General features: G+C 46.3%; 1 protein-coding gene across 2 annotated transcripts in view; it reads left to right on the top strand.

Annotated features, from left to right (window-relative positions):
* The window catches only part of LOC141069313 (TSC22 domain family protein 3-like), a 78313-nt gene extending 53206 nt beyond the window's left edge, over positions 1–25107 (top strand). Inside the window, exons 1-3 of one of the 2 annotated variants that reach the window (XM_073558767.1) lie at positions 21033–21275; positions 22552–22603; positions 23870–25107. In XM_073558767.1, coding sequence (XP_073414868.1) covers positions 21154–21275; positions 22552–22603; positions 23870–24115 — 420 coding nt within the window. In that variant the 5' untranslated portion in view covers positions 21033–21153 and the 3' untranslated portion in view covers positions 24116–25107. Of the gene's footprint in view, positions 1–21032; positions 21276–22551; positions 22604–23869 lie in introns of those variants that run through there. The other variant, XM_073558766.1, reaches the window with a different exon arrangement.
* Positions 25108–26475: the final 1368 nt, after the last annotated feature.

Below are 26475 nucleotides of genomic sequence, written 5' to 3'. Positions count from 1 at the left end.
TTTAGCCCCCTAACATTGTATGATATAAATTTTATTTTCATGTTACAAGAATGGTTTGTATGAAGTGGGGTAGAGGAAATGCAGAAACCAGAGTGCACCTACCTTTGTAGAACTTAGTTGTCCAAAAACTGCAAACTATATACCTATTTGAAACCAAAAGCAAAAGAGACACAAAAACAATAAGAACAAAATTGTCCTTCAGGAAGAGCCGATCCGGAAGGTTCTAGTTCCTTAGTGGGGAAAGTTTGTCTGTGGATCCCATTGGAGGCATCCCTTGGCATAACAACACTATTCCCAGAAGGAAAATAATCTCATGTGATATGAGTCCATAAAGTAGTAGAGAAGTGAGAAAACCTGTGGAAAGAAGAATAATAAGCAGTATAGTACAATACATTGACCAAATAATCAAGAAGTGTAGAGAGGCCTTATAACAAGGTGAGTAAATATATTGGCCAGGTCTCTCCGTTGGATCATCCCTTCTCTGACGAGGGCCCAGGGTCTTGAGAGTTGGAAATTCTATGGCGGTCAGGTATCCGGTAGTTGGACAGGAAATCTCTTCCTTCTTTAGGTGAGAATAGGACGGTCGTCTTTCCTTTGTAGATTATCAAAAGTTTAAGTGGGAAGCCCCATTTATAGGGGATATTATTTTCCCTCAAGGTGGAAGTGACTGGCTTAAAAGACTTTCTTCCTTCAATCGTTTCCTTTGAAAGATCCGTAAATAGCTGAAGGTGAGCATAGGGTTCTGGAAAACCTCCTAGATCTTTAACTGATTGTTGAATTTTTCCCTAAATCTTGAAGAAGTGTACCCTTTAAGATGGTATCTCTAGGTAGATCTTTATCGATATTCCGTGGTTTGGGAAGTCTGTGGATCCTATCTATGATGAGATCTTGGTCTGTAAGTGTCGGTAGTAATTTTTTGAAAATTGTCTTGACGAAGTCTTCTAGTTTATCCGGTGAGATAGATTCTTGTATTGCTCTTATTTTCGAGTTGTTTCGTCTGTTCCTGTCTTCTATACCCGCAACTTTAATTTTAAGTCTGTGAAATTCAGATTTGAGGTCATGGGTGTCTTTTGATAAATCATCATTGTGTTCTTCCACTACAGTTAGCTGTTTTTCGTGGTTGTCTAACCTGCTGCTAAATTTATGCAAGGTGGACTGTAACATTTTCTTTTGGTTTTCAATTGATTGAGACATACTGGACGTGATTTTCTGGGCGAGAGTATCCATGTAAGAGTGTATGGATATAACATCCAGATTTTGGGAAGGAGAAGGATTGGTGTTATCCATCTTAAATTTTGACCTTTCTGGCGAAAAGTTTGGTGAATTATCTCCAGACACAGGACTTGAAGCGTCGGCTGGCGATGTGAATTTTTCAGAAGTTTTACCAGGATTTTTCCTTTTTGATGAGAGAGATGTATCCATGACCTCTTTATGAGGAGACCTGGCCTTAAATGGGTTAACGATATCCACTTGATCTTTAAAGTGAGGATTGTAAGAATCCTGAAATTTTTGTGCTTTTTGAGGAGTCGTATTAGACACTTTCGTTGATTTGGACACTGGAGTAGCCTTGTGACTCATCTTGTGCCCTTTTTTGAATCCTGCCTTGCAGTGATTATATTAGAGAGAATTGATATTATTGGTGAAGTTTATACTGAATAAACGTTAAAAATATAGAAAATTCTTGTGTCTTCCTATGCCTTTTTATAAAAGGGACCATGAGTAATGAGAGACACCACAGAATCAGATGGCACTTTTAATATTGTATGATGCATACAGTAAAATCCTTTATTAACTGCGCGCCGATATAGACTTTAAATGCAGCCGTGACAGGCGGCTAGTCTTCACACAGGGCTCAGTGACGTCAGTCCCTGCTCATAAAATAAGCAACAGGGGAGCCGGCAGCTGATACACGGCACCGCTGAAGAAAGGCAGATCACCCCAGTGGAGCCGCACAGGAGCGGTGGTAACATAGAAATAGGCACAAATCACGGACTATTTTGTGTCCTTCCGCCTCACAGATCTGTTATGACAGGAAAATGGCGTACTTGAGATAGGACGTTGAGATGAAAGAGATCCCTCCGCAGCCGTTACAAGTTCTCGCAGCTTCGCACAAAGCAGGGGAATATAGCTAAATTAGGACACCCTGGGACTTCCAAAGGGTCTAAAACAGACAAGAGGAGATTCCAAAAAAAAAGTCAATGTCTTTTAATTATGCAACGAGAGAAATCCTGTCAGATTAGGCACAGGGTGGGGACTATTTTGTATTCTTCCGCCAATCAGCTGGTATACGACAGGATTTTTGTAAAAATATATCTCCAAAAGACAATTAAAATCTTTAAAATGTGGTAGACAAGCGTGGAGATACTTTTTCTGAGGACAAGGACTGCCGGTGGGTAATGGAGGGAGCAGGGAAAGAATTTTTTCACTCACGGTTCAAAATGGTGTCACCTTGCAGTAAAATGGTGGGAAAGGCCTCAGATTTCAAAAATGTCTTTTTTTAATGTCCAAAGCTCAGACAAGGGGTATCAGAATGTACCTCTGAGTAATGAGAAAACAATCCTGCCGTGGGTTAGCGAAGAGAGCGATTTTCTTTTGCTTTATTTGTCGCTTTAGGAGATGCCTCCTCAGAGATCCTGAGCCGTGCGTGTTACACCATCGCCAGCTCAGGCCACGCCGCTGGATGAAAAGAGATTGAGAAGAAAAAATAGACAGGAAGGGAAAGATGGAGACGGAGAGGAAGAGGGAGAAGAGAGAGCAGATTGAGAGAACTAATGAATGTTTAGGGCTGATTGCTTCCCTGTAAGACCATGTCCGCTGACCAACTCATGTGTGAATGTTTGTGCATTTTCCGTCCCTGACAGATAATATTGGGAGAAAGATAAGCGGCCACCAGACGAACCTGACGGCAGTTGATGTTTCTCTCCCCGTACAGAACACATCCGGATCCGGTGGAGAGGAGTGTGCATGTGTATAAGGGAAGGACGCATCAATGCACACTTGGCTGACGTCTCTACCAAGAATGGGGGCTGAGTACCCTCTTGTTTAGGACTTATCCACCATCTTGAATTAGACGTACCGTATATACTCGAATATAAGCCGAGATTTTCAGCCCAATTTTTTGGGCTGAAAGTCTCCCTCTTGGCTTATATTCGAGTCATATACACCGGGGGGTCGGAGGGGGAGGGGGGCGGTTGGTGTCAGGTCATACTTACCCGTCCTGACGCTGTCTCTTGAGCCCCCAGCTTCTCCGCACTCTCTCTTCCTGCCTTCAGCGGTCACGTGGTGCCGCTCATTAAAACTCAGGAATATGCGCATATTCATGAGTTTTAATGAGCGGTATCACGTGAACGCTGAACGCAGGAAGAGAGAGCGCGGAGAAGCTGGGGGCTCAAGACACAGCGTCAGGACGGGTTAGTATAGCGATACTCACCTGTCCTGCGTCCATGGCTGCTTGCTGCTGTCTGTCATCGGTCAGTGACTTCAGACAGCAGAGGGCGCGGTGACGTGATTAGTGCGCGCCGCGCCCCCTGCAGTCTGAACGTCACTGACTGATGACGTGGCAGATAGCGGTGAGCAGCCATGGACGCAGGACAGGTATCTGACACCCAGCGACGGAGAGGTGAGTATGTCTTTTTTTTATTTTTACATGCAGCGGCAGCACATGGGGGAATCATCTATGGAGCTTCTTATGGGGGCAGCATATGGGGGCATAATCTAAGGAGCTTCTTATGGGGGCAGCATATGGGGGCATAATCTAAGGAGCTTCTTATGGGGGCAGCATATGGGGGCATAATCTAAGGAGCTTCTTATGGGGGCAGCATATGGGGGAACAATCTAAGGAGCTTCTTATGGGGGCAGCATATGGGGGCATAATCTAAGGAGCTTCTTATGGGGGCAGCATAAGGGGGAATAATCTAAGGAGCTTCTTATGGGGGCAGCATATGGGGGCATTATCTAAGGAGCTTCTTATGGGGGCAGCATAAGGGGGAATAATCTAAGGAGCTTCTTATGGGGGCAGCATATGGGGAAACAATCTATGGAGCTTCTTATGGGGGCAGCATAAGGGGGAATAATCTAAGGAGCTTCTTATGGTGTCAGCATATGGGGGAATAATCTATGGAGCTTCTTATGGGGGCAGCATATGGGGAAATAATCTATGGAGCATTTCCCACCCTAGGCTTATACTCGAGTCAATAAGTTTTCCCAGTTTTTTGTGGCAAAATTAGGGGGGTCGGCTTATACTCGGGTCGGCTTATACTCGAGTATATACGGTATATGGCAGATAAGCCACAGGGAAATATAGTTGCCACCTGATTAATAACGAGACTGGATGGGATTGTTGGCATCATGATTGGGCACAGACCCTTTCGGCTTCTCAGGTGTGGACCCCAATAGATGTCATTTGCTGGATGACGTACAATCAGAAGAGACTACTGCATTCGTCGTGCGAGCGCCTGATACTTCCCATCTGCAGTCTGTCACTTAGATGCCCTGGACAGAGCTCTAATCTTCTGCAGAAAACATCAGGTCTTTTTTTCAAGTCTGGGAAGGGAAAACCTCATTGTCAAAACCTGGCAGTGCATCAGCTGACGGACTAATGCTGTGCCCCTAGGAATACACACAGGAATGGGGGCCATGAACGCTGCACGGCCCTGCTTCCTGCCATTATGTAACAAGCTACATGTCCAACCATCTATAAAGAAGAAAGTGTCGAGTGCTCAATGTCACAAGCAAGTAATAATAACCACAATTCTACCCGTTGCTTCATTATCCTGCTCCTAATGCAGAGCAGCGCTCAGTCAGCTTCATGTTACGTCAATGTCACTATGTATAAACCGGTGTGTTGAAAAGTGTTTGCCCCCTTCCTGATTTCCTATTCTTTTGCATGTTTGTCACATTTATATGTTTCAATCGTAAAGAAATCACTTAAATAAAACCAAAATATCCTCAAAAGCTAGACATCATGCCACGATCCAAAGAAATTCTGGAACAAATGAGAAACAAAGTAATTTAGATCTATCATTTATAAAACCATTTCTAAAGCCTTGAGACTCCAGTGATCCCCAGTGAGAGCCGTTATCTACAAATGGCGAAAACATGGAACAGTGGTGAACCTTCCCAGGAGTGGCCAGCCGACTAAAATTACCTCAAGAGCGCAGCGACGACTCATCCAAGAGGTCACAGAAAACACAGCAACATCCAAAGGACTACAGGCCTCACTTAGCTGAGTTAAGGTCAGTGTTCATGACTCCACTATAAGAAATAGACTGGGTAAAAATGGCCTTCATGGCAGAGTTCCAAGATGAAAACCACTGCTGAGCAATAAGAACATAAAGACTCATCTCAGTTTTGCCAGAAAACATCTTGATGATCCCCAAGACTTTTGGGAGAATACTCTCTGACTTTTTGGAAGGTGTATATCCCATTACATCTGATGTACAAGTAACACAGCATTTGAGAAAATGAACATTATACCAACAGTAAAATATGGTGTTGGTAGTGTGAAGGTCTGGGGCTGTTTTCCTGCTTCAAATCTTGGAAGACTTGCTGTGGTAAATAGAATCATGAATTCTGCCATCCACAAAAAAATCTTGAAGGAGAATGTCCGTCCATCTGTTTGTGACCTCAAGCTGAAGTGCACTTGGGCTGTGCAGCAGGACAGTGATTCAACACACCCCAGCAATCCACCTCTGAAGGGCTATAGAAAAACAAAGCTAAGACTTTGGAATGGCCTAGTCGAAGTCCTAACCTTAATCGGATTGAGATGCTGTGGCATGACCTCAAAAAGGCGGCTCATGCTCAGAAACCTCCAATGTGGCTGAATTACAACAAATTTACAAAGATGAATGGACTAAAATTCCTCCAGAGCGTTGTAAAAGACTCTGTGCCAGTTATCACAAACTCTTGATTGCAGTTGTTGCTGCTAAGGGTGGCCCAACCAGTTATTAGTTTTAGGGGACAATCACTTTTTCACACAGGGCCCTGTAGATTTGGATTTCTTTTTCACATAATAATAATAATAATAATAATAATAATAATATTGACCTTCATTTATAAACTGCATTTTGTGATTACTTGTGTTATCTTTGTGTGATATTTACATTTGTTTGGTGATCAGAAACGTTTAAGTGTGACAAACATGCAAAATAGAAAATCAAGAAGGGGCACTTTTTCACGCAACTGTATGTACATTTATCATATATGTATCACAGCTGCGCCCTATGTACTGTATTACGGACACATAACTCACAGCCACGAGCTGCGCACGTCCATACAATGTAAGAATAATGGATGCTGTACATTGTGCACTCATGTGTGATGTATGATTTGTCTGCTGGTTACTGCTAAGCTAATCATTAAAGGGAACCTGACATCTGATTCCTGCTGTCCAAACCACGGATCAGATCTTGGCTGCACTACTGCATAGAAAATAGACTATAAAGATATGACCATAGCCGGAGACTAGACTAGTCTGGTGCTCCCGGCTGGCTCTTCCCAGCGCTGCAGGAGGTGATTGACAGGTCTGTTACTCATGTGTACGTTGTGAGAAACCTGTCAATCACCTGCAGCAGCGCAGGGAAGAGGCGGCCGGGGATGATGCCAGATTATTTCTCAAATCATTAAAGTCAATCTTCTCTGAAACACTTTGGCGTTTCAGAGAAGTTATACCTGTCTGTAATTGAGCAGTCAGACTTTTGATTCACAATGCACATGATTTGGGCAGAAAGAATAAGATGAGAGGTTCCCTTTAATATAGCAGATAATAAGATTATTAGAAGTCTCCTTAAATTTCACATCCTGATTTTGCTAGTTTGCATGCTTTCCTCCCATGGAGCATTGCCTGTAAGACTTCATACTCAGCCGGTCTCTTTAAAGAGAATCTGTCATCAGGTTTGGACAACTAATTTAAAAGCAGCATAACGCAGGGGCAGAGACCTTGGTTGCAGTGATGTGTCACGTACTCGGCTACTTGCTATAGTTTTGATATAATCACAGCACATTATCACTAGAGGACTAATAAACCTGCCTGTAGTCCTCCATATTCATGAGCTCTATATAACCCCTCCCCCACCATTGGCTCCTTTCTGCCTATACACAGTGTACACAGAAATCTGCCAATCAGTGTTTTGGGCGGGGTTATACAGAGCTCAGCATTCAGAGAACTGCTAGATCTGCAGAAGATAAAACTGAGATTTTTATCTAAACTGCAACAAGCAGCCAATTAATTGGAATCATCGCTGGAATCACGGTCTCTGCCCCTACATAATGCTGCTCTCAGATGGGGGCAGTAATAACCTGGTGATGGATTTTCTTCAAGGAGAGTCAGTACTTCCCCAATGTCTGTATCTGGGAATTCCTGGGCTGCTGGTGCGGTAACAATAATAACTCGTCTCCTTCCTGCTGCTATTTATAATAGCGGGACAGCGGCACTGAGATAACCAGGCTTTTCTGGAAGTCTCGCTGAGCGCTGACCTCTAGTTGTTTACTGCTCAGGGTGGACACGGACGTACAGACATTTGCACTTTCCTCTTGTAGAAGTCTTTCCACTTCCCGTTATGTTACTTCTCACTTCACACTGGAACTTGCGCTTTTCTGATCTCTTATGGTACTGACTTTATAGAATCAGTTTTATTTTGTTAAAGACTGACGAGTTATGAGGAGCGTGCACCTGAATTTCAGCCGATGTGCATCAAACGTCTCCAAACTGTGGGCACAAATACGGTAAGTGGTGGGAAGTAATCCAGCTACGAGGAGGTAAAAGGTTATACAAAAGTGTCTAAGGACGCAACAAATGTATCACTGAGCGCCAGCCGCTGCCCTAATTTAGGGGGCTCATAAATGTACCCCGTTATGTGATGCAATGGTGTCAGTTATTATGTGACTGACTGCAGCGTTTCCTCAATGATGGCTACATGAAGCCTAAAATGGTTTGGGGTTAAATCCTTCTCATGGTCCAGACCCAGACTGGGAATAGTGATGCCTTTGCACCTAGCACGGCCGCTAATCGTATCTCTTCTGTAGATGTGCAAGTATGGGGCTGAAGTCCTGGCGCTCATGCCACATCTGTACCAGAGCTCCCCACATATGCTTGTGACCCGTCATGAAGCCTCGTATTGTACACAGTCTTCATGAAGGGGCGTAAGTTGCCTCTAATTCATGAAGAGGTTCACGACACTTACTGATTTATACACATGCTCTCACTGGTCACTCGCCTTCATGTCCCTCTCCAGAAATGTGACTCCATTCATGGACTGGAGTAAGTCTGTGTCCTGGCCATGCTTTGCACACTTTATCAAATGTTGTTGGGAGTGACCTGAAAGGCCAAAAGTCACAGGACTCTTGCACAACTTTGAGTTTCGAAAAGTATTTACAACTTTTCAAAGTGTTTTCGGCAGAAATCAGTTCGGTTAATCAGGGCCGTCATAGATGACTACTGGGAATCTTCAGGCCCACTGTGTGTATAGAGCAGATCGGCCAATGCTGGCCGCTGTAGTGTCATCAGACAACATGGAGCAGATCGGCCAATGCCGGCTGCTGTAGTGTCATCAGACAACATGGAGCAGGTCGGCCAATGCTGGCTGCTGTAGTGTCATCAGATAACATGGAGCAGATCGGCCAATGCCGGCTGCTGTAGTGTCATCAGACAACATGGAACAGATCGGCCAATGCCGGCTGCTGTAGTGTCATCAGATAACATGAAGCAGATCGGCCAATGCCGGCTGCTGTAGTGTCATCAGACAACATGGAGCAGATCGGCCAATGCTGTCTGCTGTAGTGTCATTAGACAGCATAGAGCAGATAGGCCAATGCCGGCCGCTGTAGTGTCATTAGACAGCATGGAGCAGATCGGCCAATGCCGGCCGCTGTAGTGTCATTAGACAGCATGGAGAAGATCGGCCAATGCCGGCAGCTGTAGTGTCATTAGACAGCATGGAGCAGATCGGCCAATGGCGGCCGCTGTAGTGTCATTAGACAGCATGGAGCTGATCGGCCAATGGCGGTCGCTGTAGTGTGTCATCAGACAACATGGAGCAGATCAGCCAATGCCGTCCGCTGTAGTGTCATCAGACAACATGGAGCAGATTGGCCAATGCCGGCCGCTGTAGTCGCATCAGACAACATGGAGCAGATCGGTCAATGCCGGCCGCTGCAGTGTCATCATACAGCATGGAACAGATCGGCCCATGACGGCTGTAGTGTGTCATCAGACAACATGGAGCAGATCAGCCAATGCCGTTCGCTGTAGTGTCATCAGACAACATGGAGGTATGGACGTTAAAAGCGTGACGCGTCCTTCTGTCTGCAGATTAACATTCCAGTGGCTTTACTCCAGATCTGCTCCAGTTACATGTCGGTGCGTGACCTTATTTCCACAACACTCCTGGTATTATGTAATGGCTGGCACATATTTCTGTGCACGCCTGTACTCTGTGTGGATCACATTGTAGCTTTATGTCATCAGCAGAGCAGCGAACACCTGGAGAAGCCAGAAATGTTTCCTTACACCAACGTTAAGTGGCGTTCACCTACAAAGAGCGGTGTAGGGTGAGATCATGTAGGAAAGATAATAATAATACATTTTATTTCTATAGCGCCGACATATTCCGCAGCACTTTACATTTCAGAGGGGACTTGTACAGACAATAGACATTACAGCATAACAATAATCACATAGATCATAACAGATACCAAGAGGAATGAGGGCCCTGCTCGCAAGCTTACAATCTATGAGTAAAAAAGGGGAGACACGAAAGGTGGGTTGTAACAGTTGCCCTGATTGTATGGACCAGCCACAATGTTAAGTGTGTAACAGTACAGACACAGAGGGCTAATGGATGCATAAAGCATGTGGGAACATGATGCGGGGAACCTGGTTATGGTAAAACTTTTGACTGTGCCACACAGGGATAGTTAGGTTAATGTGTTGAGGCGGTAGGCCAATATGAATAAATGCGTTTTCAGGGCACGCTTAAAATTGTAGGGATTGGGGACTAATCATATTGACCTGGGAAGTGCATTCCAAAGAATTGGCGCAGCACGTGTAAAGTCTTGAAGACGGGAGTGGGAGGTCATCAGCAGAACGGAGGGCACGGGTAGGGTGGTAGACTGAAACAAGGGAGGAGATGTAGGGTGGTGCTGAGCCGTGGAGTGCTTTGTGGGTGAGGGTAATAAGTTTATACTGAATTCTGGAGTGGATGGGTAGCCAATGTAATGACTGGCATAAGGTAGAGGCATCAATGTAACGATTGGCGAGGAATATGATCCTGGCTGCAGCATTCAAGACAGATTGGAGGGGGAAAAGTTTGGTAAGAGGGAGACCGATTAGAAGAGAGTTTACAATAGTCCAGACGAGAATGAATAAGAGAAACAGTAAGAGTTTTTGCGGAGTCAAAGGTAAGAAAAGGTCGAATTCTAGAAATGTTTTTGAGATGCAGAGAAGGATGTCTTGTACCATCCATTACTGCCCGTAACAACACTCATGTTAGCGGAGCTCACTGGGCAATCCGCAGATATAATCGCCCCTTGGGGGACGCACACATCTATATACCTTCGGCCACGAGGAGCGAACAGGACAGTTCTGTAAGACAGATTTATTTATAAGAAATCAAACTTAACGAGCCCATCACAAGGAGAAACTTGGCTGCTTTTCTTCATGTTTTATTCCCGCTGCTCCCCTGAGGACTGCAATTCCTGCAGCTCCGCCATTAGATACGAGTCTCTTTACTTAGTGCTTCTTTTTAAGATCTTTTAAAAGAGGGCGTTGCTCATAGGGTAATGATGCAAAGAAGCCTAAAGACACGCCCCCAGAGAATCCTGTGAGCCATGCCCCTTTGGTAAACCTTTCATTAGTTCCATGCTGCCCTAACCATGTGTAATGCAGGGGTCTGGATGCAGAAGCAGAGATCATGAGGCGGAAACAGCCATGAGTTTATATAATGGTATTTATATACAACAATAACTTTTAAACAATTAGTGTTAGTAGATATGCAATCTAACAGTATAGGGAATCACAAGAGATTTTGAATAAGCAAGAAAATCTCTCACTACTTAAAGTTAGTGTTGCACCCAGTTATATGAGTCACTACGTGAGTTCTCACTCGAAGCTCTGGCCCTAGCAAAGGGTCACAGGGTTTTCTCGCTAGGCCACATGTCTCTTCTTGATGTAGTCTATTAAAGCCCATTGAGCCTCCTACGCACCACCCGGCCCCCTCCCAACCTGTAATCCTAGTCCTGTTCACTTGCACTGTTCCTCCTCTGTGCCACTCCTGTTGTATTCGCTGCACGACTCTTCTCGGCTTGACCATCCGCAGAAGTCTCTCAGGCTTGGGCAAAGAGGACCGTGCTTCAACTCTTGACAAGCGTAGTTAGACCTCGGAGGCTTCACCAGTGCAAGGGGCAGATTCCAGCTCTGACCAGCTTAAAGGGAACCTGTCACCCCCCCGCAGGCGTTTTTAAGTAAAAGAGCCATCTTGTGCAGCACTAATGCTGCATTCTGTCAAGGTGGCTCTTTTAATTAGCATCCCTTCCACCGCCAAAATAATCGTTTTTAAAATTGGTCAGACATACCTGATATTTGTCAGAGGGGCAGGGCTTTCGCCCCTGGACACAGATGCCTCACATACGTCAGTCATGTCCAGCTTTTGAATTTGGTGCCGCCTCCTCAGCGTTCATTTCTTTTTCTCGTGCCTGCTGCACCGCTGTCCTGCATAGCTCCGCCCCTACTGGTCACATGGTGCTGACGTCATCACAGGTCCTGCTGGTACCCACTGCTCTGCTGAGCTGCGCCCCTACTGGTCACATGGTGCTGACGTCATCACAGGCCCTGCTGGCACCACTGCTTGCTGAGCTCTGCCCCTACTAGTCACATGGTGCTGACGTCATCACAGGTCCTGCTGGTACCCACTGCTTTGCTGAGCTGCGCCCCTACTGGTCACATGGTGCTGATGTCATCACAGGCCCTGCTGGCACCACTGCTTGCTGAGCTCTGCCCCTACTGGTCACATGGTGCTGACGTCATCACCACTGAAAGAATATTACAGCGCAGGTGCGAGAAAAAGAAATGAACGCTGAGGAGGCGGCGCCAAATTCAAAAGCTGGACATGACTGACGTATGTGAGGCTATGTGTCCAGGGGGAAAGCCCTGCCCCCCTGACAAATATCAGGTATGTCTGACCAATTTTAAAAACGATTATTTTGGTGGTAGAAGGGGCGCTAAATAAAAGAGCCACCTTGACAGAATGCAGCATTAGTGCTGCACAAGGTGGCTCTTTTACTTAAAAACGCCTGCGGGGGGGTTACAGGTTCCCTTTAAGTCGTACTTGGGGATATCTTCCAAGGATCCGGACCGTGTCAGGTGGTGGCCGACTCCTGGGTAGCACAGACTTCCCGCGGAGGCCTGTCGTCCATATATGCGAATGAAGTTCTGACAGATGGCTCTGGCTGCAGCTTCAACTGTGTGATCCCGGGTGGAACTCACCACTGCGAACATGGTGATGTGATCAGTCATCACCAAGCAATACCCGTAGCCATTGTATGAAGTATCGATAATCAGATAGTCGACCATTAGGACCCCCAAAGGCAGGCGCACAGGTTCGGATAGCCTGAATTGGAGCCCTCTGTTCCGGGGGGTTTGTTCAGTTCACACCCGCGTCAAATTCGACAAACTCCTTCAACCTCATGCCCCAGTTGAGGCCAGTATACTAGTCGTTGTAGCCACCTAAAGGTCTTCTCTACACTGAAGAGGGCACCCCTCTCATGAGCTTCTTTGGCTAGCTGTACTATCAGCGTCAGGTTACATCAAACTCTCATGGGAGTTGAATCCTTCGGCTCTTCCCTCCACATATCATGCTGTGACCAGGTGTCGGCATTACCGTGTCCATCTGCAGGTTTCATGCTGCCTCTCGTTTTCCCCTTGGTGGTTTTTATCATGCGTTATATCCTTTATTTCTAGGATGTTTCTTGATTCTGTCTACATCTCTATTTAGGATTCAGTATCCTTTGGATTTTTTTGTGCATCTTGTTTCATAGAATTTGTTTATCAGACTTATTCTAGACTTTGTTATTATACATTGTATCTATTGGCTAGTTCTTATTGAACCTAGATCCTTGTATGAGTAAGTAATTGTTTATTTCCGGTGCACACAGTGGAGGGGTCTGGATGGTCCTTACTGGGTCCTCCAGGTGTTACTTTAGCCCTCAATGGCTTTTTAATTGTTTTTAAATGTCTGTTTTGTATCTTGGTCCTTACTGGGTCCTCCAGGTGTTACTTTAGCCCTCAATGGCTTTTTAATTGTTTTTAAATGTTTGTTTTGTATCTTGCTTGTATAATTTCATTATAATAAATTTTGCTTGTTTATTTGCTATATTAATGGTGATCCTGGCCATCTTTTTCTACACATTTCTTTTCCTACCTGGTTTTTGGGAGTTGAATCATTCGGCACAGCAGGCCATCTTTCAGGAAGAGCCCCTCCCACTGGCCCAGGATCTGTAAGGTACTTGGAGATGAATAGCAGCCCACTTTCTCAGCCTCGCCAGATCCGGATCGGACTGTTGGTCCCTTGATCAGCCCAGAATCTGGGTGGGTCTGGGCTCTTCTCTACTACTACAGCCACGGCAAACTGCCTAAAATCTGGGATCTCCTCACCCTCAAGCTCTTTGTGCACATCTGTCTTCGGTCCGGCTTGGGTAACTCAGGACAAGATCTTGTACTGGTATTTAGACATCCTTGCAACTCACCACTGTTCTAGTGTTTCCAGCTATGCATTTTCTAGGTGGGTCAGGGGATTGTTATCCATCTGCACGTGTATGTCTTACCCAAACAAATACTCTACAAATTTCTCAGTCGTCACCCATACCAGCACCAGCAACTCCAGTTTGAATGAACTGTAATGGTCTGGATTTTTCTCTGTGTCGCTCAGTGACCTCCTAGAATACGCGATCATCCGCTCACTTCCTTCTTGTACCTGAGCCAGTACTGTTCCCAGTCCGTATAGGCTTCCAACGGTGTACAGCACGAAGGGCTGCGTGAAATCGAGGTAGGCCAAGATTGGGACATACGTCAATACCATCTTCAGTGCCTGAAATGCTTTTTCTTGTCATGGGCCGACGTTTGGCTCCCCCAGCTGTTCCCCGCAACAAATCATTGAGTACCGCAGTCTTGGCAAAGTAGTATCCGGTTAGCCCTAGGAACACTCTCTCGGTTCTCAGGATAAATCACATAACTGAGAGTCACAAAGAAAAGTTGACTAATTCTGCTCCTCTGGGGTATAACCTGTCATGTTCTGTGCTGTAGGACTCAGGAGAGAAGCTTTCTGAGGATTCCATCCAGTGTAGAAGAAAAGAACAATTAGGACAATAATGTATTTGTAGAGAATTATTTGTACATATTTATAAGGATGCTTTTGGCACACAGTGTTATTGGTGCAGTCATTAGTAAGTGGTGTAATCAGGTGATTGCTGTACCACACAGCCTGACAAGCCTCAGAAAACACAAGTTCGCTGCAGCACCCATGTCTGTCACAAGGGGGCAGAAGACGACAAGCACAGGTTTCTTGCACAGACCAGAAAAGTATTTTAAAATTCTGTGCGATGTGTAAAATGTTCAAAAATCAGCGACTGGTGCTAAGAACAATGCACTAGTGAGGATTTATGTCACTTGTCATATGTGCTACACTGAGATGGTGAAGGATTGGATGGGTAAAGGGGACCTGTAATGCAATTCATGGTGCCCAGACTACAGGCTGCATACATTTATTTATTATTATGCTTTACTTATATAGTGCCATCATATTCCACAGCGCCTTGCACACATTATAATCGCTGTCTCCGATGGGGCTCAAAATCTAGACTTCCTATGCCTTTGGAATGTGGCAGGAACCCAGAGGAAACCCACGCAAACACAGGGAGAACATACAAACTCCTTGCAGATGTTGTCCTTGGTGAGATTTGAACCCAGGACCCCAGTGCTGCAAGGCTGCAGTGCTAACCACTGTGTCACCATGCTGCCCTATATATATAGGACAATGCTAGCCACTGAGCCACTGTGCTGCCCTGGCAGTATGATTGCTGCCAGGTATATTTTTCTATAAAATACTCCAGAAATTCAGAGAAAATTTACTTCAAAAATCCAATTGGGTACCATAACTGGAGACCATATAGTCAGGATCCTCCCTGGCCGAGTTTTCCCAGCACTGCTGCATAAACTGGTGAATGACAGGTCTCTCTCTCACGTGTACATGCGGAGAGACTTATTAATCGCCTGCAGTGGCGCTTGGAAGAGCCAGCTGGTGGCTACACTGGACACGACTGGTCTATGACTATGGTCCCCGGCCGGATCTTCATTCAAAACGCAAGAGCGTATAAGAGAATAATGCAACTGACTGAAATTGGGTGCCCAGGCTGTGATTGGATGGGCGCCCAGGCTATGATTAATGGGCGCCCAGGCCGTGATTGATGGGCGCCCAGGCTGTGATTATTGGGAGCCCAGGCGGTGATTGATGGGCACAAAGGCCGTGAATGGATGGGCGCCCAGGCTGTGATTCATGCTGCCCCTGGAAGGTTCTCTTTAAAGGTGTTGTCCACTACCTGGGCAACCCCTTCTTAATTCCTATGTTTCACCCTTGTAAAATAATACCACTTATAGTCTCCTCTGTTGCAGGCACTCACTCTCCCGGGGATTGTGTGACATTATGTCACATGATCCTTGAGGCCAATCAACGCTGGCATCACTCTCCCCACTTTCGAATGTTTACTTTCAGGGGAGGGTAGAACTGCTGCTCTGAGTAGTGGACAACCCCTTTAAGTATTCTTTGGCTTCTGCTGGCATCACACCGGCAGAGCAGTGGCTTCTCTTCTGTCCTGTTGATGGGGCGAGACTGCAGTCAGTATGATGGCGGCGATCACGTCCTGACGACAGCGGCAGAAGAGGAAGATTTGCTCTGTAGACATGGAGCAGCAGAATTGCTGGCAGGAGCGGTCTGTGATCGATCTGAGCAGGTGGAGATCGGGGCCGGGCAGGTACCAACTGCCTGTTAGTTCTTATACCATACCATAAAATAAAGTGTATCGTGTCGTAACATTACTTCTATAATACTTGATACATCAAACTAATATAAACAAATGTTTCTTTTTTTCCTTTTTTTATACATTCAATTTCTCTAAATGATTACGTTCATTAATTTTTGGTACAATTATATTACAAAAATGAAAGTAATACTTTGTTAGGTTATATAGAGCCCCGACAAGAGTAGCAGGTCCGCAGCGATAGTTTTATGAGCTGGATCTTCTGCAGAGTAAGTCATGCACTATGGAAAATTCCCACAAGTTATTGGTATCAAAGGAGAAAGTGCCGACATTGCAAAATAATCAGCATTATCCCTGATGATTTCCACACAGTGTAATAAGTGAGGTGATCTGGCAGGTGATGGCAGCTTGGTAACAGGACTGGCGTGAGACACATGAGATCGGCTTGTTTGCCGGCGTTCGCGGTTGTTTTGGCTGAGCTGTATGGAGGAGAACATTGTGTTCTTCATTAATGTAAACAAGATATTGGAGACCGCAGCTGTAATGGCGAGGGGGGGACACCAGCAGGGGGAGCCAGTGATCAGGAGACAATGGGATGAAGTCAGACTAATCTCCAGCCCCATCATTGTGGGGGAGGGGAGAGCTGCTGCATTATCTGGCAGGGTGTGAGATAGGAGGACACACAGCTGACATATGTTCATCAGGTGGAATTACTGCGCAGAGCCCTACTCCACCGCAGGAGACGGCACACACGCAGCTGCACTGAATACTATAGGAGCACTCTGTCCAGTCAGCGTCGGACTGGAGCACATTGGTCCCACCAGAGAAAATCATTCTTGGGGCCCACTATGTAGCTACATAGAAATAAATACAAGACCACCGATTGTGCGGTAAAACACGCTAATATCGGGATAATATAAAGTAGAACACGTCTTAATTATGTAGCAGGGATTGGGGTAACTCTCCTCATAGAATATAAAGCAGCCAACAAATAGAATATAAAGTAGCCCCCTCATAGTATATAGAGTAGCTCCCTCATAGGGTACAATGCAGCCCCCTCATAATATATAGAGGCGCCCCCTCATATAGTATAATGCAGCCCCCTCACAGAATATAATGCAGACCTCATATAGTATAATGTAGCCCTCCTCAAAGAATTTAATGTAGCTCCCATAGAATATAATGCAACCAGCATCATAGAGTGTAATGCAGCCCCCCATAGAGTACAATGCAACCCCCTCATAAGGTATAATGTAGCACCCCCATAGAATATAATGTAGCCCCCTCATAGGGTATAATGCAGCCTCCTTCATATGGTATAATACAGCTCCCCCCAAAGAATATAAAGTATCTCCCTCAGAATACAATGCAGCCCCCCTCATGAGGTATCATGCTGCCCCCCCTCATATGTGGTATCATGCTGCCCCCCTCATATGTGGTATCATGCTGCCCCCCTCATATGTGGTATCATGCTGCCCCCCTCATATGTGGTATCATGCTGCCCCCCTCATACGGGTATCATGCGACCAGGACTATAATGTACTCACTATATATAAAAAAAACCCACTATACTCCCCTCTCCTCCTCGCTGACATGCGGATTCCGGCAACGGCTCTGCTTCAATGTCAGGAGCTGCGCTGCAGTCAGCCCGACACACAGCGGGGACGCGATGAAGTGACGTCATCGCGCACCCGCTGTGTGTCAGAGGAAGAGGGTAATGATGGGAGAGGGAGTGTCATGTGACACTCTCTTCCATTATTGCGGTGCACAATGGGGGCCAACGCTGACGCCGGGTCCCCCTGTCTTTTGGCCCCATAGCGGCAGCGTGAGCTGGGGGCCCCTGGAGGGAGCGGGGCCCTGGTCTGCGGGCTCTTTTAGCAGGCAGTGTTAGCCGCAGCCTGCGGCAAACACTGCCCACTTAATATTCATGCCTCTACAGGACCATGGGGGCGTGGGGAAGCGTGAATATTCATTTCACTTTAGCAGCTGGAACAGGCTTTGGCTTCCTGTCACCCGCTGCTGCTCTGCTGGCACCGGGGCCCCATAGTAGCTGCTATTAGCGACACATCACTGGCTGGGGGCCTCTGGAGCAGCAGTGGTCCTAGGCAGCTGGCCCTATATGCCAGAATCCTCTGGTTCTCCGGTGGCCCAGTCCGACCCTGGTCACAGTCACAATTCCCGGCCTGATAACGTGTCTCCTGACCTGAACTAATGGGTCCCAAGCATTGATGATGGTCCCCCCAACTCATGGGCCACATAGCGTGCCGGTGTCCTTGACGGCGAGTGGGCCCCAGTTCATCCAGGGCCCCGGCACGTGGGTGTGCTGACAGCCTCGATTGCAGCCTTTTATGCTCAGGATCACGGACGCCCTAGAGCCCAGTCCTGATCATGCACTGATGGCAGATTGTATCCAGCTGGCAATACCCCGTAACCTGTCTTAAAGGGGTCCGACATGAGAAGTCTGCACCACTCTGTTTCGGCTGACTCTCCAAAATATCATTCATGTTCCCCAATATTCCCTGTTGCGGGGAGCAGCCATGTAAGGCTAAGTTCACACTTGCGTAGGGCTGCGTACTTATTCCCTTCAGATCTACATAGATGCGCATGCATCATGTGTGCGATTCGCATCCTGACGGTCACCAGCAGACTGGACTCCTGCTCGCCTCCATTATCTGCCTTGGTGAGGGGCCGGGTGGTCAGTGCAGCACATTGGGGACTCGTCTGAAGCCATCATACATTTCTAACCACTGAGCCACCATACAGTGTCAACCACTGAGTTACCATACAATGCTAATTACTGAACCACCATGCAGAGCTACTGTACAGTGTTAACCACTGAGCCATTGTACAGTGCTAACCACTGAGCTGCAGTACAGTACTAATTACTGAATTCCCATACAGTACTATCCACTTAGTCACCATGCATTGCTAACCACTGCACTGAGCAACCATACAGTGCTAACTATCAATCCACTGTATAGTACTAATTAGTGAGCCACCGTTCAATGTTAACCACTGAGCCACCGTACAGTGTTAACCACTGAGCCACTTTACAATGCTAACTACTGAGCTGCAATACAGTGCTAATTACTGAACCACTGTACAGTGTTAACCAGTGAACCACTGTACAGTTCTATCTACTGAGCCACCGTAGAGTGTTAACCACTGAGCCACTGTACAGTGCTATCTTCTGAGCTGCAGAAGTGTTAACCACTGAGCCACCGTACAGTGTTAACCACTGAGCCACTGTACAGTGCTATCTACTGAGCCACCGTACAGTGTTAACCACTGAGCCATGTACAGTGCTATCTACTGAGCTGCAGTACAGTGTTAACCACTGAGCCACCGTACAGTGCTAACCACTGAGCCACTGTACAGTGCTATGTACTGAGCTGCAGTACAGTGTTAACCACTGCAATACAGTGCTAATTACTGAACAACTGTACAGTGTTAACCAGTGAGCCACTGTACAGTGCTATCTACTGAGCCTCCGTACAGTGTTAACCACTGAACCACCGTACAGTGCTAACTACTGAGCCACTGTATAGTGCTAATTACTGAGCTGCAGTACAGTGCTAATTACTGAGCCACTGTACAGTGCTAATTACTGAGCTGCAGTACAGTGCTAATTACTGAGCCACTGTACAGTGCTAATTACTGAGCCACTGTACAGTGCTAATTACTGAGCTGCAGTACAGTGCTAATTACTGAGCCACTGTACAGTGCTATCTACTGAGCCACCATACAGTGTTAACCACTGAGCCACTGTACAGTGCTATCTACTGAGCTGCAGTACAGTGTTAACCACTGAGCCACCGTACAGTGCTAACCACTGAGCCACTGTACAGTGCTATGTACTGAGCTGCAGTACAGTGTTAACCACTGCAATACAGTGCTAATTACTGAACAACTGTACAGTGTTAACCAGTGAGCCACTGTACAGTGCTATCTACTGATCCTCCGTACAGTGTTAACCACTGAACCACCGTACAGTGCTAACTACTGAGCCACTGTATAGTGCTAATTACTGAGCTGCAGTACAGTGCTAATTACTGAGCCGCAGTACAGTGCTAATTACTGAGCTGCAGTACAGTGCTAATTACTGAGCCACTGTATAGTGCTAATTACTGAGCTGCAGTACAGTGCTAATTACTGAGCCACTGTATAGTGCTAATTACTGAGCTGCAGTACAGTGCTAATTACTGAGCCACTGTATAGTGCTAAGTACTGAGCTGCAGTACAGTGCTAATTATTGAGCCACTGTATAGTGCTAATTACTGAGCTGCAGTACAGTGCTAATTACTGAGCCACTGTACAGTGCTAATTACTGAGCTGCAGTACAGTGCTAATTACTGAGCCACTGTACAGTGCTAATTACTGAGCTGCAGTACAGTGCTAACCACTGAGCCACGGTACAGTGCTAATTACTGAGCTGCAGTACAGTGCTAATTACTGAGCCACTGTACAGTGCTAATTACTGAGCTGCAGTACAGTGCTAATTACTGAGCCACTGTACAGTGCTAATTACTGAGCCGCAGTACAGTGCTAATTACTGAGCCACTGTATAGTGCTAATTACTGAGCTGCAGTACAGTGCTAATTACTGAGCCACTGTACAGTGCGAATTACTGAGCTGCAGTACAGTGCTAATTACTGAGCCACTGTACGGTGCTAATTACTGAGCTGCAGTAGTGTTAACCACTGAGCCACCATTCAGCCCATAAATAATGTGTCAGGTGACAGTAAATCTGAGCTGCATACATTACTTACTTGCTGAAAAATACTACTTTGCAATTATTATTACTAAAGAAATCCACATACAGATAAATGGCCAAATTCCGCGTCCTGTCCTCAGCTCTGTGCGTATCCTCTGCAGGAGCCACACAAACACAGAGAGACTCTGTGTGTGTGTGTGTGTGTGTGTATCTGGCAGCAGGCTCAGAGGAGGCTGCTCACATGGAGAGTGACACCATGTGACGTCACCGCCCTCTGCTATATAAGGCTGAGCAGCCCTGAAATAGCCTCAGTCTGTGCTGGGTCTGAGCAGGGGCAGTGTGCACCAGTCACAGCGTACAGCACCGTGTATATATACCGCACACAAGTGCAACACTTCTACTATAAACCTGCAGACATGAGCACAGGGCTGTGCAAATACCCCATGGAGGTGGCCGTGTACGAGCTGCACAACTTCTCCATCTCCTTCTTCTCCTCCCTCCTGGGAGCCGACGTGGTGTCTGTGAAGCTGGATAACAGGTGAATATGATTTCTGGACCTTCCCTTTCATTGTTATTCTCCACCTGCGGCAGGGATCTCTGTCGCCCGTGATGGTGCGTTTTATGGGATTTCTCAGACCCTCGCGGAGGTATCAGTAGGGTTATTTGTTGTGGTTTGCTCCTCTGATGATAATTGGCCTTGGATTCATTGTGCTCTCATTACATTGTTACATATAGTGACGGTTACATTGTTGCATGTAGTGACGGTTACATTGTTACATGTAGTGACGGTTACATTGTTGCATGTAGTGACGGCTGCATTGTTACATGTAGTGACGGTTACATTGTTACATGTAGTGACGGTTACATCGTTGCATGTAGTGACGGCTGCATTGTTACATGTAGTGACGGTTACATTGTTACATGTAGTGACGGCTACATCGTTGCATGTAGTGACGGCTGCATTGTTACATGTAGTGACGGTTACGTTGTTGCATGTAGTGACGGCTGCATTGTTACATGTAGTGACGGTTACTTTGTTGCATGTAGTGACGGCTGCATTGTTACATGTAGTGATGGTTACATCGTTGCATGTAGTGACGGCTGCATTGTTACATGTAGTGACGGTTACGTTGTTGCATGTAGTGACGGCTGCATTGTTACATGTAGTGACGGTTACGTTGTTGCATGTAGTGACGGCTGCATTGTTACATGTAGTGACGGTTACGTTGTTGCATGTAGTGACGGCTGCATTGTTACATGTAGTGATGGTTACATCGTTGCATGTAGTGACGGCTGCATTGTTACATGTAGTGACGGTTACGTTGTTGCATGTAGTGACGGCTGCATTGTTACGTGTAGTGACGGTTACATCGTTGCATGTAGTGACGGCTGCATTGTTACATGTAGTGACGGTTACGTTGTTGCATGTAGTGACAGCTGCATTGTTACATTTCATGCATGGGGTTATTACAAGGAATGCTGCGGCTCCACCATTGTACACTGCCACTGCTGCAGTGAGCGATATCCGTCACGCCTGTGTCCTCACACATGCCTGGGCTTTGTTGCGGCGATGGCTGCTTGGTCAGAGCAGGATTATCCTGGTTTGGACTGGAATCGCTGCTGTACAGTTTCCGCTTCCTTGTTTGTCAGAGTGCTGCAGGAGACTATTGCTTTGTCTGTGCTCTCAGATTAACCCCTCGGGGGATGTATGCGCTGCCTCCACTCTGCTCCAGTATCATTAGTATTATACTTGTATGCACGTTACTGCTGCGTGTCCGTTCACACTAACCTCCTGTTATTTTTCTTTTTTGCAGCGCTTCAGGTGCAAGTGTTGTTGCAATAGATAACAAGATTGAGCAAGCCATGGTGAGTACCAGCGATAATCTCTGATCGGCGCTTTATTATATCTTCAGGATTTTAGCTCAATCTTCCTAGAACTTGTAATGTGCTGCAGAATACGCCGGCGCTGTAAGGATCCCACTAGGTGAAATCCCGCAGTGCCCCAGTATGGGGCGATGCTGCTCCTTGCAGTCAGCTCTGTAATGCAATTTATCCGTATGTTGCATCATTTCTGCAGCTAGGGGTTCGGGGCTGGAGAATGGAATCTCCCTGTTCATTGTGTGTACCGGCGCTGAGCTTGTGGGATCTCATTGGACAGGAGAGGACTGCAGTGAGGTCTGCTGACAGTGCTGGGGATGAGGGAATCCCATCCTCAAGGACACTGCAGACCTTTCCACCATTGGTTTTCCTCCATCATAGCTGACCCACTGTGCAAGGCGCCACCATAAACACTCAGCCTCTTGGGTTTACCGCACGACATCCTCACATTGATTCAGCAGCTGTTACATGGACAGTGTGAACAGACAAGTATTACTTTATAGACATGCCTTACATTTAACATTTTCTTCAGCTCTACACAGTGATATCCATGCATTGTTTGGCTTGGTCCAGCTGACTATTATATGACTCCATCTTAGACCTTTATGAAAATTGTAGGGTGTTTAAAGGGAACCTGTCATGTCCTCAAATTCTATTAACCTGCTGATATATAGGGTTAATCTGCAGATTACAGTGCAGTCCGACCACTGTACTGAAAGTGCGGCTACCGGGAGAAAACAAACTTTATTCTTCTCCGGATCTGCCAGCTTTCAGTCATAGAGGTGGGCACAAAGCAGCTACAGTCACTAGTCAGTACACAGTGAGCGGCATCTATCAGCACTTTGACAGCTAGTAAGCACATCTTTGCAGAGCGAGCTGTCAGCCAAGCTCCCAGGGATGCTTACAATGCTGTGAGTGATGACTGTAGCCGCTCTGTGCCCGCATCTATGCCTGAAAGCCGGCGGCTCCTGGAGGAGTAAAGCTAATCTTCTCCCTCTAGCCGGACTTTCTTTACAGCAGCCGGACAGCATTGTAATGGTATAAATCTGCACATTACCCCCATATCCGCAGGTTAATACCGTTTGGAGACACGGCGAGTTCCCTTTAATCTGTTGGCATGCTTGGATTGATACTACATAGGCATTACGTTTCCTTCTGTGCCCTGCAGTAATGAATGTGTGGGAGTAATGTGAGAACAGAATTTAAGTGTTATGGGCAACAAAACTGATGTCAATATTTTTCTGTTTCTTACAGGATTTGGTGAAGAACCATCTCATGTACGCAGTACGGGAAGAGGTGGAGGTCCTGAAGGAGCAGATCAAAGAGCTGGTAGAAAAAAATTCTCAGCTTGAAAGGGAGAACTGTCTACTAAAGAATCTTGCCAGCCCAGAGCAGATGAAAAAGTTTCAATCCCGGCTTCCTTCAGATGACACCAGGGTGATTTCAAGCCTAGATTTTCTACATGCAACTCAACCACGCAAAGCCGGATCTGCAGTTTAAGTGGCTCTGTCTTTGGAGTGGACAGAGCCACAGAACTTTTCCTAATCGTCTCCTCGATAATGAGAAAAAAATGTAATTTTTTTCCCCCCTCTTTAAAGTGTCACCTTGGCCTGGAGGGTCGTTGACTAGCCTATACTGGCACCATGAGATGTACCAGGGCTAGAACAGGCATCCTCACAAGTCTTTTCTACAAGAGAAGAGTGAGAGAAGCCAGTCATGGACTCTTTAAGAAGAGTACCAGTGAGACAGAGCTTGTCCGATATGGAACCTGCCTTTCTTGGTGTCAGGCTTTAAATGCAAAGCCGGGGTAACAGCGGAAGCTGCAGAAGAAGCTCACAGACCGCTTCTGAAAAAGTTCTCTAACCGTGGAGTACAAAGTTGGTCAGAGGGACCATCTCTGTTCGGCGTGACCATAAACCGTTCTTAAAACCAGAGATTGGTGGCCTCCAGAATGTAGAGACTGGCGAAGGATACGTTGCTCCATTCGGTTGAAGAGCTAAGCTTGAGATGCACCTAAACACTTTGAAGTGAATATCTGTAGTTAGAGCCAGTGGAGGGCTTCCCGAACCTCCGCACGTAGCGGCTGTAGGCAGGGGCTCCACAGATGGTGTTCACTATTGGATCAGCGGTTGCCATGAAGCCTCCTTGGAGGCTCGGAAGATGCTACGTGTAACATGGACACTGTTCGTCTTTTGTTTCTATTTTTATATATGTCTAGAATAGATTGTATTTCTCTTGTGTTCTTCATTTCCATTTGTCTTCATGCAAAAGCACATCGGCTGACAAAGAGCCTCCTGAAAAGTTCACACGACACTTTAAAATCTGGGAAAAGTATGACAGACTTTTTATGTACCGCAATATTAATTAATGACTCTAGGACTAATCCGTCCGACAATAACCTTCTACGGCTCGGTGGAAAACGTACTCTCATGTGCGAGAGCTGAATGTACATAGCTCAATGGATTCTGCAATAAAACCTTTTTATTAAATAATTCTAACAATGTCTCATTCTTCCAGATAATTAATCGTGATTTTTTTTTTTTTTATTCTTCTGAGGCCGGTTTCACCCGTTCGATTGGATCGGTTTTATTTCACACATCAATAGTTCTCATGAAAGCAAGAAACTGTGTAATAGTTCCGAGCAATCGTTCTCCTTATGCACAGAGGTTTCATTTTTCAATCTGTGGGTAAAATATGAAAATGGGTTTTACCTGTGAGTTGAAAAATATTCAGAATTGAAAGTCCTCAGTGGTTGATACCTTTTAATGGCTAACTGAAAAGATGGTAACAAATTGCAAGCTTTCGAGACTACTCAGGTCTCTTCTTCAGGCATAGACTAACACAAAATCTGAAGAATCACATATTTATGCACAACACAGCACAGAAAAAACACAATAGATAACACGAAGCAGAATTGTCATTATGGGAGAGGGACTCTCAATTCTGAATATTTTTCTATCTACTGGCTAACACAGTACAAAGATATACATCTTTCCTGTACCTCTGAGTTGAGCATTTTGAAAATTAAAGCTGGAGAAAGAAACAGATTTCTAGAACAAGATATATGATAAGTTTCTTATTTTCACATGTATTATTGATTTATGCGGAAAAAATAAAGCGCTGATTACTCGTGGGGCGGAGTGGAATAGATAATGGATTGCATGAGCCGAGAGCAAAACTCATCAGTGTGGAGTGAATGGGGATGGTGTAACTCGCATGACGGGGATCAGTCACAGCGCAAGAGATCTAGGTATTTGTGCAGCCGGCAGGGGCCCCGTCACACGGCCAACAGGGGCGCTGTAACACGGCCGGCAGGGGCCCCCGCGTCACACGGCCAGCAGGGGTGCTGTATCTCGGCCAGCAGGGATCCATAACACAGCCAGCAGGGGCACTGTAACGTGGCCAGCAGGGACCCCGTAACACGGCCAGCAGGGGTAGTGTAACGCAGCCAGCAGGAACCCATAACACAGCCAGCAGGGGCACTGTAACGTGGCCAGCAGCGACCCCGTAACACTGCCAGCAGTGGCACTGTAACAGCCAGCAGGGACCCCGTAACACGGCCAGCAGGGGCGCTGTAATGCAGCCAGAAGGGACCCCATAGCACAGCCATCATGGGCGCCGTAACAAGGCCATCAGTGGCAATGTAACATGGCCAGCAGGGGCGCTGTAACGCGGTGCTGGGCACTGACATATAGTCACACATAGCAGCCCTAATGGGCAGTGCAGCTCCATACTGGACTCAGTTGTTATGGAGCCGCTGATGTTTTTCTCTGCTTTCCTTTCTCTTTCTTCATTGTCTGCAGGAGACACATAACTTTCTGCCTCCATGCCTGAGCAGAGCCGCCACCTCTCCCCAATAG

Source organism: Dendrobates tinctorius, unplaced genomic scaffold (assembly GCF_039654945.1).
Source record: "Dendrobates tinctorius isolate UK_male_01 unplaced genomic scaffold, ASM3965494v1 ptg000258l, whole genome shotgun sequence".
Taxonomy (NCBI): domain Eukaryota; kingdom Metazoa; phylum Chordata; class Amphibia; order Anura; family Dendrobatidae; genus Dendrobates; species Dendrobates tinctorius.
The sequence above is the reverse complement of the archived record's forward strand: the minus strand, read 5'-3'. Positions and strand labels throughout refer to the sequence as shown.